A 16237-nucleotide genomic window follows, 5' to 3' on the forward strand; every position below is an offset into this window, starting at 1 on the left:
TGTATTTTGAATACATTAAAAATCATGCAAAAAATATATTAAAATAGTGAGGTAGTGTTCAGGGGAATGTCCATTTAGGAATCGGATGGCAGAGGGGAAGAAGCTGTTCCAGAATCAGGTTTCTGTGTGTCCTACCTGATGGTAGCAGAGACATGCCCTGGGCGCTGGAGGTCCTTATGGATGCTGCCTTTCTGAGACACTGCTCCTTAAAGATGTCCTGGGTACTTTGTAGGCTAGTACCCAAGATGGAGCCAACTAAATTTACAACCCTCTGCATCTTCTTTCATTTAACAGGGCTTTGGTTTAACACTTTAACTTAAAACAGATCCCCTACATGATAGGAGGCAGATTATCCATGTACATTAGTTTTGAGGAAGTTGAACACTTTAGCTGTCCACTAAGCAAGAGTTCAAGAGCCTTCGTAGAGTTGTATTGCGTAGAAACAGGCCCCATGTCAACTTTTTTTCTCAATCTACCTAATCACATTTGTATCAGCTGTAAGGTCAGACATACTTGGATTTTTCTTCCTCTGGAACATCAGAGATTGGAGGGCGGGGTGTTGAGCTGATAGAAATCTGTAAGACTGGAAAACATGTAGTATAGATTTCACTTGGTTGAAATGTCAAATAATCATTGGTAAATGACTTAAGTGCTACCAGCAGAAGTAGAAGAAGCCGATATGATAGTGACAGACACAAGAGTAGGAAGGATGTAGATCATGTGCAGGCAGAGAGGATTAGATTGGTATCACGGTTGATGCAGACACAGTGGGCTGAAAGGCTGTTGTGCTGTTCTATTTCCCTCATTCTCTTGCCTTCCACCACCTCCATAGTGAACTGTTGTATTACTATGGTGCTTCAAATAATGTAAAAACATGAATGAACCTGAGTAATCTTCCTTGTTCTTTTCAACAGCGATTTAATGTTGCACTGACCAGAGCAAAGGCGCTGTTGATAGTGATTGGAAATCCTATAATCCTAACCAAGGACCCAAACTGGAAGAGGTAGGTGGCTTGATGCTGGTGGTGATGCCTGTTTTGCTGTCATGTCTATTGTTCTTGTAATTTTCCAGAAGTTGCTTCTAGGTGGGGCTAGTGGTATTGCTGCGGACTCCAACAGTCTGGATTATACAGGGATTTCAGGGAATTGAAAGTAAGTTTCCAAAATACTAGAAATAGAATATTGTGAGGGTGGCAATTGTTGTGGAAGTTTACCAGGTGTGGAAAACTTTGGCGACAATGACAATATATTTTATTGGCCAGAGCGTGATGGGGAGCATATCAGTTAGAAGCTACAGAACATGTTAGGAAACCTGTGGAGGGGAGGAGACTATTCAACCTCTCAGTTTCTCTGATGTTTAATGAGATCATGGCAGATCTAGCTACTCCTGGCTCTTGGATAAACAAAGCCTGTATTGATTTCTTCTGATAATTAAAGTAGGTTCTCTTGAGAGTTGCATTTCAACCACATAGCTAAGTTAGCCTTGTAAACAATCTCATAAAAAGCATTCCTTGAAGGAGGCTGGGCATCCCTAATACACATTAAGTGTCATTGATCAGGTTAAGAAAGAAAAAAAAATTGGGTTCTATGCCTGAGCTTTGAGTGATGGGGTGGAGGTAGAATTCACCCTTAGGCAAGGTGTAGCACCTGCTTAACCACACCCCCCCCCCCCCCCAACCGATCAGGGTCTCATGAAGCTATGGGAGCAGTTGGTGCATATTGCAAGTCCTGGTTATGCAACCACTGACACCATTCTCTGAAGGGTATTGGTAATGGCTGAGGTCATTGTCTTGTAAAGACACCGCCCAGAAGACGGCAATGGCAAGCCACTTCTGTTTCCAAGAACAATTATGGTCAAAGACCATGATCGCCCACTTCATATGACATGGCACATGACAATGACTCAAGAGCTGTACATACCCAAGTGCAGGCTGTCGTCTCCAGAAAGTGGAAAGCCAATGAGCTTAACACTTCTCTAAGATTATATAAATATTTGATAGGGTAAACTTAAGGAAATATTTCCCCATGATGATGGATCCAAAACCAGGGTGCACATTTTGGGAGACGTATCCATTATAATTAGTGTTTTAAAAATAAACAAGCATTGGGTGTTGTAGAGACAAATAGCAGATCCATCGAAGCAGAAGTCAGATAAGCACAAGGTGAAAAAAATAGTTTTGGGGTTTGATGGAGTAGTGTGTGAGAATCTTTGAGAAGTGTGAAGAACTTAAATCTTCTGTTTATTTGGAACTTTCTGTCCAGTCTGGAGCAAAGGTTATGAAATGGGATGGTCAAATTTATACCTGGTTCAATTACCCAGTTCCATTTAGGTCAGGCAGAATGACTGTTTTCCTTTGGATCAAGCACTGGACTTACCCCTGCATGTTAATGTTTGCTATCCACATTTAGGAAAATTTATGAATAGAAGGCAAGATTGACTGCAGCAATCTACTTACCCTCCTGTCCTAAGCCAGATATAGTAACATCAGAGTCTGAACTATTAGGCTTGGGTCAGATAGCCAGGCAGTAGCATGAATAAAAATAGTTGGATGTACAAGTTAGACCTCATGGAGGGAATAGAAGGATGGGGAGGAACAGAGTCTGAACAGGATTTTGAAAAATTTTAAGGATGCAATATAAAGTAGTAACTGTTCAGATTACTCAATACAGATTCTGTCACTTTATTGCCAGGTTCCTAGATCACTGCAAGTTCAATCAAGGTTACACTGGCTACAGAGATGAAGATGATGATATTGAAAATGACCTCATTGATCAGCTTGACCAGCTCAACCTTGGCACCGAATCAACAGGTGATGACCCAGGCTACTATGAAATAGCTACATTTTAAATGAAATCTGAAGCCCAGTTATAAACAGTTGAAAGGCTTGGACATTAATTGTTCAATTCCAAGTAATCCACACTCCATGTTCCCTTCCCACTATTGTTATTCACCATTTCCACCCATCTCCCACATGTGCTTCACTCACTTACCTACCTGGGCTGCTTCTCCCTTGGTTAATGTTTCTATTTGCCCATCATCCTTATCTAGTTTAACCTCCCAACAGTTTACCTCTCCACACTGCATCTTGACTCAACTTCTTCCAGCAGTTTGTTCCAAGATTCCAGCCTCTAGTATCTCTACAAACAACCTTCCTCTGCATCACTGACCGTTGGTTGTAGTCCAATAAATATAGAATTGCACTGTTTGCCAGTTGAATTTTGAGCACATGTGTTTGGTACTTCTGATGCCTGGTTGTACCATCACTGGTTCCCATATGAAGACTGGCCTCTTGAATTGGATACTACGCTGGTAGTCTCTTGAGAAGCTTGTAGGACAATAACACAACGCGGTGATACCTTGGCATTCAGAAATCACTGCCAGCATGACTTATAGTGCAGGCTTAGATTGGAGCTTGTGGATATAATTACATCCAAGGCTGAATTGGCATGGATTGAGAATAAGAGGTCGGTTATTTAAAACAGAGTTGAGGAAGAGCTTCTTCTCCCAGAGAGTTGTGGAGGTGTGGAATGCACTGCCTCGGAAGACGGTGGAGGCCAATTCTCTGGATGCTTTCAAGAAGGAGCTGGATAGATATCTGATGGATAGGGGACTCAAGGGATATGGGGACAAGGCAGGGACTGGGTATTGATAGTGAATGATCAGCCATGATCTCAGAATGGCGGTGCAGACTCGAGGGGCCGAATGGTCTACTTCTGCACCTATTGTCTATTAACTTGAATAATAGGTGAGTTTACAAATGGGGAAGCAAACACCCATTCTTTCATTTAAAGCTTGTGGAGAAAAAAAAATGAAGTATTAAATGTGTAATAATTATAACATTAGTAATAGTTGGTGAGTCAATGTAACGAAAGAACACAAGACACATCCAGGCAAGAAATAGATATTATCTTGAAATGTGAATTGAAGGAGCTGGTGGTGTTTTTTGGATTGGATTTCTTGTATGGAATAATTTTTATCTACTATTCATAGTACTGAAAGGGTGGGGGGCAGAGAACAACAACCCTGAACTAGTGGGATATTGTGCAATGAACTAATCGTTTGATTTGACTTAACAGGAAATCCTAATGATATCAGCATTGCCGAACAATTTGCGCAGCCAGAATGGAGGAGTGAAGTTTAATTGACACTGGACAAGATATGATAGTATCCTGACACCTGGATGAATATAATCTAATTCTTAATTGAATCTGAACCAAAAATAATAAATTTCATACCCGTGCACTTTCAGTTTTCTACCAATGAGTTGTGTAGTTCTATGCTACTGCAGTTCTCCAATATTTTTCTATATCTGCATGAGGATTGAATTGAACTTTTGTAATTTTGAGTCTTATGCAATTGAAGTTCATGCTTTTTATAAATTTTGAGCAGTTTTACACAGACCAGAAGGATCATTTTTATTTGAACTTTAATTTGACCAGGCAAGAGGTTAAAAGGATCTAGAAGTCAGGGTCATTGTGCTGCAACCAGAGGACTGTATTCCTATCTGAAACTTGTCACAGGAAAGGGCTGGATTGAAGTTAACTGAGGACATGCAGTCTGAATTGAAGAAGGTGTCTGCCCTCTTGGTGTATTTAAATAAACAAAGGATTCCACTGAGACTTTTTAAAAGCATGTTAACCTTTGCCAAGTCTTTAATGCTTTTTAATAGACTAATTATAGCAGTGACTGTTAAACAGGAAAATTTACCTAAAGCCTGAATTTGACTACCTGTGTATTGTTCAAGATAGATCTGTTATGCGGATCTTGCTTTTTTTCTGAAAACGTGCAGGCAAGATTTTTGGGAGTGGGGACATTTACTCGAAGTACTAAATAGTCACTTTAACTGTTAGTTTGCGTAATCAGATTTAAGCAATCAACCTCAAAGTGCAAAGCAAGCTAATGTGCTGAAAAAAATAACAAGGCTCAATTCTAATTGCAGAAAAGTTGCATTGCAGATGCTTTCTGCCACCCTTTCCAATCCTTTATTTCTGCATTTTGGCTTTGAAAGCTTACCTGGCAGCTCTACTAAATTATGGTAGCAAATATTCTCAATAGCTCGTTAGAAGCAAGTTTTCTAAATGTTACCTCAATCACTGAAATCAACTAGACACAATATTTTAAAGTTTCAGATCATACTTTGTATAATTTGAGTCTGTGTAACAGAATGGAACAGGAAAGCAGATTGCCAACTTATTTTAACCTACTCTGACCCTTCCCTCCTACATAACCCACTATTTTTCTTAAATCTACATGCCTATTTAAATACTTTCTTAAATGTCCCTATACAAGTGTTCCAGGTCCTTACCACTGTCTATAAAACTACCTCTGATATCTCCCCTATATTTTTCCCTTAAATGACAATCTCTGGTATTGGCCATTGCTGCCCTGGGGAAGAGAATGTGCTGCTATCTACTGTATCAAATCACCTCTCATCCTCCACTCCGGAGAGAAAAGCCCTAGCTTACTCAACCTTTCCCTCAAAGAATGAATTAATAACAGGCTGCATTGTTTACAATTGGCATCATTTCAAAATGCCTTGCTAGAATTCCCTCTTGTCTATCACTGTGCATGATATTTTGGTTACAGTCTTAAATGCACAAATTGTGTTAAAGCTGATTAGCATTTATACTGGAATAGTTAATGCCTTTGTAAATTCATACTCAGCCTACATTTCTGATCCAAATAAAACACAATGTTCCCATCATATTGTTAGGTTATGTTGGTTCTTAATACAAACAATACATTCCACTGTATGTTTCAATGTATGTGATAAATAAATTCAAATGAGTTGTAAAGACCTGCGGCTTCTTAACTACTGCTGCATAAAAACCCAAAACAAAGTAGTAAATGGAAATAACTGACAGGCTGTTAAGGTTGCGGGCAGGATGTAAAAGAGCTTTGCAAAGCAATATTTGAATATGTCAGATACATGTCACCTCTGTTTTGGATGTGATAGAGTGGGAGGGATGGCATGAGTAGACAGGGAAGAAGTCACAGCAGTGCTCCATCAGGACAGACTAGAATTGTCATCAAGTGGAGTCTTATGGGCGGAACAGAGGAAAAAGAAAGGCATGACCACATTGAGCTATAATGTAGAACACCCAACAGTCCACAGGATTTAGAACAAACTCGTAGAGAGAGCAGACTGCAGTAGATGGTTGCCTCGCTGCTTGGAGGCCTGTGACTCAGAGTGCTGCTGAGTTCAGTACTGAGTCCATTGTTGATACAGATGACAGTGTTTAACTGGATCAGCAAATTTGCAATGACTCTGAGATTGGGGTTTAGAGGACAGCAAAGACAAAGCTGGTATGGGATCTGGACTAGTGTTTAATGCAGACAAGGAAGCTATCAAGTAGGAGTGAGCTCGGATGTTTGTTGAAGCTGCACAAGGCATCGGTGAGGCCTAATTTGGAGTAATTTTTGTCATCCTATAGGAAAGATACAAATTTTCTTTGCTCTTTCAATTTTATTTACATGGAAATTGCCTGGACTTGAGGACTCGTGTTATTCCCTAGAATGTAGATTGGGATATGCAAGTAGGCTTCTTCCACTGAAGTTGGGCGAGGCTACAACTAGGTTATGGGTTAAGGTAAAGGCTTTTAGCTGTATGACTAGTTAATGACATTAGATTAAGAGCATAGTAACAAATAAAACCAGCTTACACAACAGCAGGAAACAAGATCATATGACCTTGATTTTGCACTTCCTCTGCAACTATAATATGTACAGGAGGAAAGTGCCACCTCTGCTACTGATGTCTGCAACTTTCTGCTGCCCATGATTAAGAGAAATCAAGTGTTTAGGAAAGAATCAGTACTTCACAGAATGACAACAAGTTATACAAACTGGCGAAGGAAAATCCTCAGTTTAAGTAGCCAGCCACTTCATAAGCAAAGACCATGTTTTAAAACATTGGCACATCTATGGACAGGGAAAGTCAGTTTTAAACAGCAAAGGGGAGTACCTAATTGGGTAAGACCAAGGCTAATGTTGAGGTGATTTGGCTGTTTACCATCTACCTGCGAAAGGAAGCAAAAACAGAACTTGTACAGAGTGGAGGGTGGCTTTAAGGGCTGCAAGTACAAACCAGAGAATTGTAGACTAGTGAGTCCAACAGTGGTGGGCAAGTGACTAGAGTGGAGTGACTATAGCTGTTCACCCTCTCAACCCCAGATCCACTGATGTCAATAGGGGTTAACCTGTCAATTCCTCCTGCAATCCACAACCAGCTCCTTTGTTTTTGTGACATTGAGGGAGGGGTTTTCAGGACATCACTGTTGGGTGATGACTTTGCCTTTTATTTGTGATTAGGCCAATCAATGTCGTATCAGCAGCAAAATTAGCAGATTGGAGCTCTGGGTGGCAATACAGTCATGGGTATACAGATTAAAGGAGTGCCACAGGGATCAAAATTGGTCCATTGTTGCTCATCATCTATTAGATATTTGGATAAGTAGGTGTCATGGTTAGTAATTATGTGGCTGACACCAGCAAGTAGAGGATTATCCAAGATTACAATAGGATCTGTATTCACTGGAAAAGCGGGCCAAGCAACTAAGGATGGAATTTAACTAAATCCAAAATGTTTATTTTGGTAAGTTAATTAGGGCAGACTTGCATACAAGTGGCTTAGACAACAGAAAACACTAGTAGAACAAGTACATAAAACAGGGTGATAAAGGCAGCATTTGGCACATTTACTGTTGTCAGCATTGAGTATAGGCGTTGAAATCTCGTGCTTATGGCTGCACAACAGTTTAGTAAGACCATACTGAGTATTATGTACAGTTCTAGTCACCTAGCTGTAAGAAAGATGTCAACACTGGAAAGGGTGCAATAGATTCATGAGGATGTTAGCAAGACTGGAGAGCTTGGGATATTCTCCACCCCTCCTCCCACCAGACTGCAGAGGCGAATGAGCCTTTAGTTATACAAGAGGTAACATGAAGTAAACTGTCCTCAGGTTAGGAGAGTTTAGAGGACTAGGTTTAAGGAGAGTGGGGAAAGATTTAAAGAGGATATGAGGGACAAGTTATCAAAATGTATAATAGGGAATAAACCAACAGAACTGGAAAAGGCAAGTATAATCCAAACGGCTTCCTGTAATACAATTTGACCATCTTAGTTACTAGAGATGAATTGATACAAACACCCGCCCATTTCTATGCTGCACAATTCAGGCATTCTGCAAAGAAGCGTTCAACCTAGTCCACAGATATCCAGCCTTTTGATTTTTAAAAAGCTACAACTAAGACAGGTTTGGAGTTAAATATGGTAGTTTACCTATTCAACATAATTTGAAATGTTACTTTCAGTGAAACAAAAACATGGAAATGGTTTGTTCAGACCATCCAAGTCTACAAAGGCAATCAAATGCCTACTACACTAATCCCATTTTATTCCCACCTCCCTCATCTCACCTACCATGAGCAATTTGCTATGGCCAATTAATTTTACAACTGCCCATCAAGGATATGGCTGAAACCTACATGGTTTCAAGGTGTATTTGCAAAGTTCAGCGCAGGAGATCAGGATTGAACTGTCTGGTCCCTAGGTGAACAGGACAGCAGCCACTGGTCCTACTTGATAAACTTTGCTTAAAGGGCCAATTTAAAGGCCAATGACTGAGATTTGAAGTGTGGCCAAAGGGTACCACAGTAGAATAACAGTTAGCACAATGTTATTAGAGCTCAGGGAGTTGGAGTTCAATCCCAGCATTTCCTGTAAGGAGTCTCTGTATGTCCTCCCTTGGAATGCATGGGTTTTCTCTGGATCCTCCACACAGTGGAAAGACAGTGGGTAGGCTAACTGGCGATTGTAAATTGTCCTGTGATTAGATTTGGTTCAAATCCGTTGTCAGGGATTGCTGGGCAGTGAAGCTCAAAAAGGGCCATAAGGACCTACTCTACACTGCATCTCTAAACAAAATAGAAGTATAACATTTGCCCTCGTCTACCCTCCACTCCATCTGGTAGAAATATAAACTATTCAAGCTGAAGCCAAGATTTAAGCCCCCATATTTACCAATTACATAACCTAAAGAGCAATTTAAGAAGCTGAGGTGCGGGATAGATCATAATGACAAGCGACACAGAATCTCCAGCAACAAGATCAAGAAACACGAGGGATAATTTTCCCACCGTCTGCTTATTAACACCCCAACAGTCAAAGTGACATGGCTTTCATTATCTTGATCCACAGGAAAAACAAGACAGGGCCTGATCAACCCTAGCTAAATTGCCTGGGAAGGGTCTCAGATCTGTTGCAATAATGGTATGAGGTGATTTACTCTAGTTTGGCCTGTCCATAACTGACATCATTCACACTATGCAATTGTACAAATTAAATTTCATTGAAGGTCAGTAACTAAAGGACAACTGGAATTAGCACCCAAGGAAAACATTTGTTCATCAAAAAATACTTCACTTTAGTACAAATGGAAAGACTGCAGATAGAAGAGGCAAATGCAATTAATTTAACAGCAGACTGCTTGTTGACAACATGAAATACTAAGACAAGGAACATGTGTTATCAGCATTTGCTTATCCTACAGTGAATATCATCAGAATGCAGTAATTTCTAATGCTCCATTGTCACCTAGCAGAATTCAAATTAAGAGCCAAGCCCTTAGTTTGGTTGAAACACAACACCTATTTCCACCCACAAAAACAAATAATCCCATTCACTTCTGTAACAGGTTTGCATGTATAGCATTGTGTATTTACAGGTGTACTCAACATGCATTCACTGCACTTGTCAACTCCCTCCCAAAGTGGCCAGAGTACTACCACATTTCACTTTGCCAAACAGCATAGAAATGGCTCATTTTGCCCATTGCATCTGTGGCTATCAGTGCCCATCTCCAATTACATTTGCCTGCATTAATTCCTTATCTCCATGCCCTGCACATTCAAGTACTGTCCAGATTACCCTCGTGTTCCTGCTTTCATCACTTGCCTTGGCATTTCATTCTAGGGCACAAACTGAAAAATTTACCCTTTAGATTGTTCCTTTTAAATTGTAATTACCAGTCAGCGCAAGACTCCTGTGCTGTGCAATTTCTACCCAATCTTAGTGGAGCTAAATCTAAACTACGAAGTCCAGTTTGTTGTGCATAGTTTAAACAAAAAAAAACTGGTCAATAGGAACTTTGATCCCTGGGTTTGATAGTTTTTGTTCTTGTTCTTGTGTAGTAGTCCTGTCACAGGTATTGAAAGATTCTCACTGGAGCTTTTGTCCATGTGATTTGCTTGCTAAATGATGCATTAAAAGAAAAGTTTCCAAATATCACTCCACTTCTTCCCACTTGCAAAAGTTGCTGGAGAATTTGCTTCACAACAATGCATGCAGATAACACCACTTTGTATTGTGCACAATATTTTGTTGTAGCTGCATGCTCCAGACCGCGGGCATTTGGTGTAGTAGTTTCTACTGCTTCATTAAGGCATTCTGCTTTAAAAGTGGTTCCTTTGCAATTTACACCCTTTACTTCTTTGGAATTCAACATGTATCAATTGTTTCTTCAACAAAACAAAAATAAGCTAATTCTAAAATATGCAAATAATTGCAAACTCCACATTGTGAACACTATCTGCATCAAAAACCAGAAATGGGATTTCGTACCATCATGGCATGCCAACGAAGTAGAGGGCAGCAACCTTCTGTGCGCAGTTTAAATTCCTTTGTGCACTAGAAGTGAAAGTGCATGCACACCTTTTAAATGGAATATTGCTTTAGATCCCCATCAAGCCTCCCCCCCACACCCTAAACCTAAGCTTTGAAGGTTTGTGCACCCTCATCATAGGGCAAACACTGGTTACCAACCCTGCACCCCACTTAGCTTCCTTTGCTCCCCAGGATAGATCCCATCTTATCTCATCCACAAGCACAACTCCGCACCTCAAGCAACACACTGGTTAATCTTCCCCACAGTGAGGTAAACAGAGTTGCCCAGTAGTGCATATGGGGTTAGGCTGCATAACCAAGGTTCTGCCCAACTACATAAAGCCCTTTAAAAGCTCAGCCAATTAAATACCATAAGCCTCCATCATCTGTTGCCACTTTCAGCTAACTTAGTACTTGTATCCCAAGGTCTCTGTTCAACAAAACCCTCTGCTGTTATTTATGCTTCTCCAATTATGGTTCAACTTAACACTTCACCTATTCCCCCAGTTTTGACAATCTTCAGTCCACCATACCAATTTTGGTATCATGCCACTTCCATTGTCATCCAATTTTTATTATGACTACCACAGGCCTCCTATCCAAGTGAACCATCCACCTACACAATTTTCCATCATTCTGGAGCAATGTTCTAGTTTCTGGATCAGTTTACCACATGGAGACCATGACTGCAGAGGCTAAAATCTGAAGGGATGGAATCTGAAGCAGCAGCTGAAGAAAGGAACCGTCATTGTTTCAGGTCAAAACACTTCAGGACTGAATGGAGAAGTGAGACGGCTAATATAAAAGGGAAGCGATGAGACAGGTTCAGGGTGATTGGTTGACTGAGGGGTATAAACTGATATCTTGCATACAGTTTGCAAAGACCAAGTAATGCCCATCTTGAGGAATGGCAAATCTTCCTTTTGGTTCAGTCAGGTCCCCCACCTTAAGTACTTGACAACTGTACTACTGCAGCTTCCTGCATTGAACTCATTACTTCTGGCAGTTTCCACTTTGCTCACTTTCACATGATCCACAAATTACGCTACCCTTTCTGAATCTGTCACACAAGATTGATGGAGCAATATCATTACAAGCTCACATTAACCACATTTTCAACTTATTCAAGGAGTAGTACATTTATATCTTTCCCAGTTACGAGATATCATTACACCAATGCTGCAAAGGGGTCTTAACTGTGGCTTTCTGATCACAATGCAATTTGCACACAAAGTTCAATTTAAAGCTTTTACATTTGAAGCAGAAATACTGCGTGCATACACACACACATTCAGTCCACCAACTTGCTAATCAACCACATTTGCACCTATATAAAATTAGTCAAGATTGAACCCAAATCTCTGGTGATGGCACAGCAGCTCTAAAAGACAAGGCATGGGAGGAAATTAGACCATTCAGTCACAGCTTGATTATCCCTCACAAGAGGCAATCCGCAGATGCTGAAAATTTGAGCAACACATACAAAATGTTGGGGGAATTCAGAAGGCCAGGCAGCATCTACAGGGAAAGAACACTTAGTGTTTTGGCCCAAAATGTTGACTGCACTTCTCCTCCTCCTCCCCCCCCCCCAAATAGATGTTGCCTGGCCTGCTGAGTTCCGCCAGCATTTTGATTATCCTTCAGCCCAATTCTCCCACCTTTTCTCCACAACCATTGGCATCCATATGAATTAAGAACTTATCAACTTCTGCTTCAAATATATAGAATAGTACAGCACAGTACATGCCCATTGGCCTACAATGTTGTGTCGACCCTTAAACCCCGCCTCCCATATAACCACCATGTTAAATTCCTCCATATACCTGTCTAGTAGTCTTTTAAATTTCACTAGTGTATCTGCCTCCACCACTGACTCAAGCAGTGCATTCCACACACCAACTACTGAGTGAAAAACCTTCCTCTAAAATCCCCCTTGAAATTTCCACCCCTTAAGTTAAAGCCATGTCCTCTTGTATTGAGCAGTGGTGCCCTGGGGAAGAGGCTCTGGCTGTCCACTCTATTCCTCTTAATAGCTTGTATACTTTTATCAAGTCTCCTCTCATCCTCCTCCTCTCCAAAGGGAAGCTCAAGCTTCCCTTAATCTCTGATCATAATGCATGCTCTCTAAACCAGGCAGTATCCTCTCCTCTGTACCCTTTCCAATGCTTCCACATCCTTCCTACAGTGAGGGGACTAGAACTGGATACAGTACTCCAAGTGGCCTAACCAGAGTTTTATAAAGCTGCATCATTATTCACGACTCTTAAAACTCTGTGCTTCGACCAACACCCCATAAGCTTTCTCAACTACCCTATCTACCTGTGAGGCAACTTTCAGAGATCTGTGGACATGTACCCCCAGATCCCTCTGCTCCTCCACACTACCAAGTATCCTGCCACTTACTTTGTACTCTGCCTTGGAGTTTGTCCTTCCAAAGTGTACCACCTCACATTTCTCTGGGTTGAACTCCATCTGCCACGTCTCAGCCCACTTCTGCATCCTATCAATGTCCTCTTGCAATCTTTGACAATCCTCTACACTATCCACAACAGCTTGCCCACCACAGACGCAAGGCTCACTGGTCTATAATTACCCAGACTATCCCTACTACCTTTTTTGAAGGGGACAACATTCACCTACCTCCAATCCTCCTGTACCATTCCTGTGGACAACAAGGACAAAGATCCTAGCCAGAGGCTCAGCAATCTCTTCCCTCGCCTTGTGGAGCAGCCTGGGGAATATTCCGTCAGGCCCCAGGGACTCATCCATCTTGATGTACTTAAACAACTCCAACACCTTCTCTCCCTTAAGATCAACATGCTCCAAAATATCATCCTCACTCATTGTCCTCAATGTCAAGTTCCCTCTCATTGAAGACCTCGCTCACTTCGACAGCCTCCAAGCACATTTTCCCACCTTTATCTCTAATCGGTCTTATCTTCACTCCTGGCATTGTTTTGTTCTTCATATGATTGAAGAATGCCTTGGGTTTTCTTACCCTTCTCACCAAGGCCTTCTCATGCCCCCTTTCTTGCTCTCCTCAGCCCCTTCTTGAGCTCCTTTCTTGCTACCCTATCTTCCTCAATAGACCCATCTGAACCTTGCTTCCTAAGATCATGTATGCTGCCTTCTTCCACCTGATTACCTCACTTGTCACCCATGGTTCCTTCACCCTACCATTTATCTTCCTCGCCTGGACAAATTTATCCCCAACATCCTGCAAGAGATCTTTAAACATTGACTACATGTCCATAGTACATTTCCTTGCAAAAACATCCCAATTCACACCCGCAAGTTCTAACCTTATAGCCTCATAATTTGCCCTTCCCGAATTAAAAATGTTCCTGTCCTCTGATTCTATCCTTTTCCATGATAATGCTAAAGGCAAAGGAGCAGTGGTCACTGTCCCCCTAGATCTATGACTGAATCCAGTTCATTACCTAATACTAGATCCAGTATGGCATTTTCCCTAGTTAGCCTGTCGACATACTGTGACAGGAATCTGTCCTGGACACACTTAAACTCTGCCCCATCTAAACCACTGGAACTAATCAGGTGTTAATATTAGGGAAGTTCGTCACCCATGATGATAACCCTATTATTTTTGCATCTTTCCAAAATCCACCTCCCAATCTGCTCCTTGGTATCTCTGCTGCTACCAGGGGGCCTATAGAATATTCCCAATAGAGTATCTGCTCCCTTCCAGTTCTCGACTTCCACCCATACCGACTCAAGAAGTTCCAGCTACATTATCCACCCTTTCTGTAGCTACAATAGTATCCCTGACCTCCCCTCCGCCATCCCTTTTAAAGCACTGAAATCCAGGAATATGAGAATCCAATTCTACCCTGGTGCCAGCCAAATCTCTAATGGCCATTACATCATAATTCCATGCATGTTTCCAAGCTCTCAGTTCATCACCTTTGTTCCCGAGGCTTCTTGCATTGAAGTACACACACTTTAGCCCTTCTACCTTTACACCCTTTATTCTGCTTCTTTCCTTGATGCCTCTATGTTAGATGTGGCTTTATCCCGTGCACTATACTTAACAGTTCTTGCATGACCTTTATCCTCCTCCACCTCACCATCTGCTCTAACTCTGGTTCCCCTCCCCCTGCAAATCTAGTTTAAACCCCCGGAGCAGCACTAACATCCTTGTGGGAAGGTTTGTTAGTCCCCCTCCAGTTCAGGTGCAACGCGTCCTGTAGGAACAGGTCCCACTTTCCCTAGAACAAGGCCCAATTGTCCAGAAACATGAATCTCTCCTTCCTGCACCAACTCCTTAGCCACATTTAGCTGCATTGTCTTCCTATTTCTAGCCTCACTAGCACATGGCACAGGTAGCAATCCTGAGATTGCAACCTTGGAGGTCCTGTCCTTCAACATTGCACCTAGCTTCCCAAACACTTTGCAGGACCACCTCCTTCCTATCCATGTCATTGGTCCCTACATGGACCACAACATCTGACTGCTCACCTTCCTTCTTGAGAAGAGAACTTGATCTGAGATATCACAAACCCTGGCACCAGGGAGACAACAGACCATCCAGGATTCTCGATCTCTCCCACAGAACCTCCTATCTGTCCCCTAACTATTGAATCCTCTATTACTACTGCTCTCCTCTTTTCACTCCTTCCCTTCTGAGTTAAGAGTCCAGTCTCAGTGCCAGAGACTTGACAACTGCAACTTGTCCCTGGTAGGTCATCCCCACCAACAGTATCCAAAACGGTATACTTAATATTGATGGAAAGGCCACGGGGTGCTCTGCTCTTCCTGTCTATTCCCCTTCCCTCTCCTGACCGTCACCCAAGCTACCCGTCTCCTGACTTATAAGGGTGACTATCTCCATTAAACTCCTGTCTATTTCTGCCTCACAAATGATCCGAAGTTCATCCAACTCCAGTTCCATAATTCAGTTTGTCAGGAGCTGCAGTTGGATGCACCTTTTACAGGTGTAGTCATTAGGGACAATTGTTCTCACCCTGACTTCCCACATACTACAAACAGAGCACTCAACTGTCCTAACTGCTGCCTCCATTATCTTTTAAGTTAATTAGATTAATTAAAGGAGCTTATCCAGCTCTAGCTCACTGGGAGCAAGCTTCTCCTCGCCGAAGTCTCGAGCTAAAGCCTTCCCACTGTCTCCCACTACTCCATTGTCCACTCTGATAATCTGCTCGCCTTTTAAATTCTCCCAGTTCTCACAGGATGACCTTTACGTGCTTGCGCAGTTGTAGCCCATTCAAACTGCCGAAGAAATGACCTCCATATTCAATGACTTGACCTTTACAGCGGCCTGTGACAATGAATTCCAAATTCACCATCCTCTGGCTAAACAAATTCTTCCTCATCTGTTCTAACAGGTACTTTTCTATTCTGAGACTGCCCTTCAGTCCTTTACTTCCCACTACAGGAAACACCTTCACATCTATTCTATCTAGATCCTTTAATATTTGACAAGATATTCAATGTGATCTCCCCCTCCCCACCTTCTAAACTCCACATCTACAGATTAACTTTAATTCACAGGATCCTTCTCAGAAACCTCTGGATGCCTGCACATACTTTCTTA

At 41.8% G+C, this 16237-nt stretch overlaps 1 protein-coding gene across 1 annotated transcript in view; it reads left to right on the forward strand.

Moving 5' to 3' along the window:
• Positions 1–5704, forward strand: part of LOC132381097 (putative helicase MOV-10) — an 82377-nt gene extending 76673 nt beyond the window's left edge. The window contains exons 20-22 of the mRNA XM_059950305.1: positions 915–1003; positions 2691–2809; positions 4077–5704. Coding sequence (XP_059806288.1) covers positions 915–1003; positions 2691–2809; positions 4077–4141 — 273 coding nt within the window. The 3' untranslated portion in view covers positions 4142–5704. The remainder of the gene's footprint in view (positions 1–914; positions 1004–2690; positions 2810–4076) is intronic.
• The last annotated feature ends 10533 nt before the right edge of the window (positions 5705–16237 follow it).

This window comes from Hypanus sabinus, chromosome 25 (assembly GCF_030144855.1).
Source record: "Hypanus sabinus isolate sHypSab1 chromosome 25, sHypSab1.hap1, whole genome shotgun sequence".
In the NCBI taxonomy this organism is placed as follows: domain Eukaryota; kingdom Metazoa; phylum Chordata; class Chondrichthyes; order Myliobatiformes; family Dasyatidae; genus Hypanus; species Hypanus sabinus.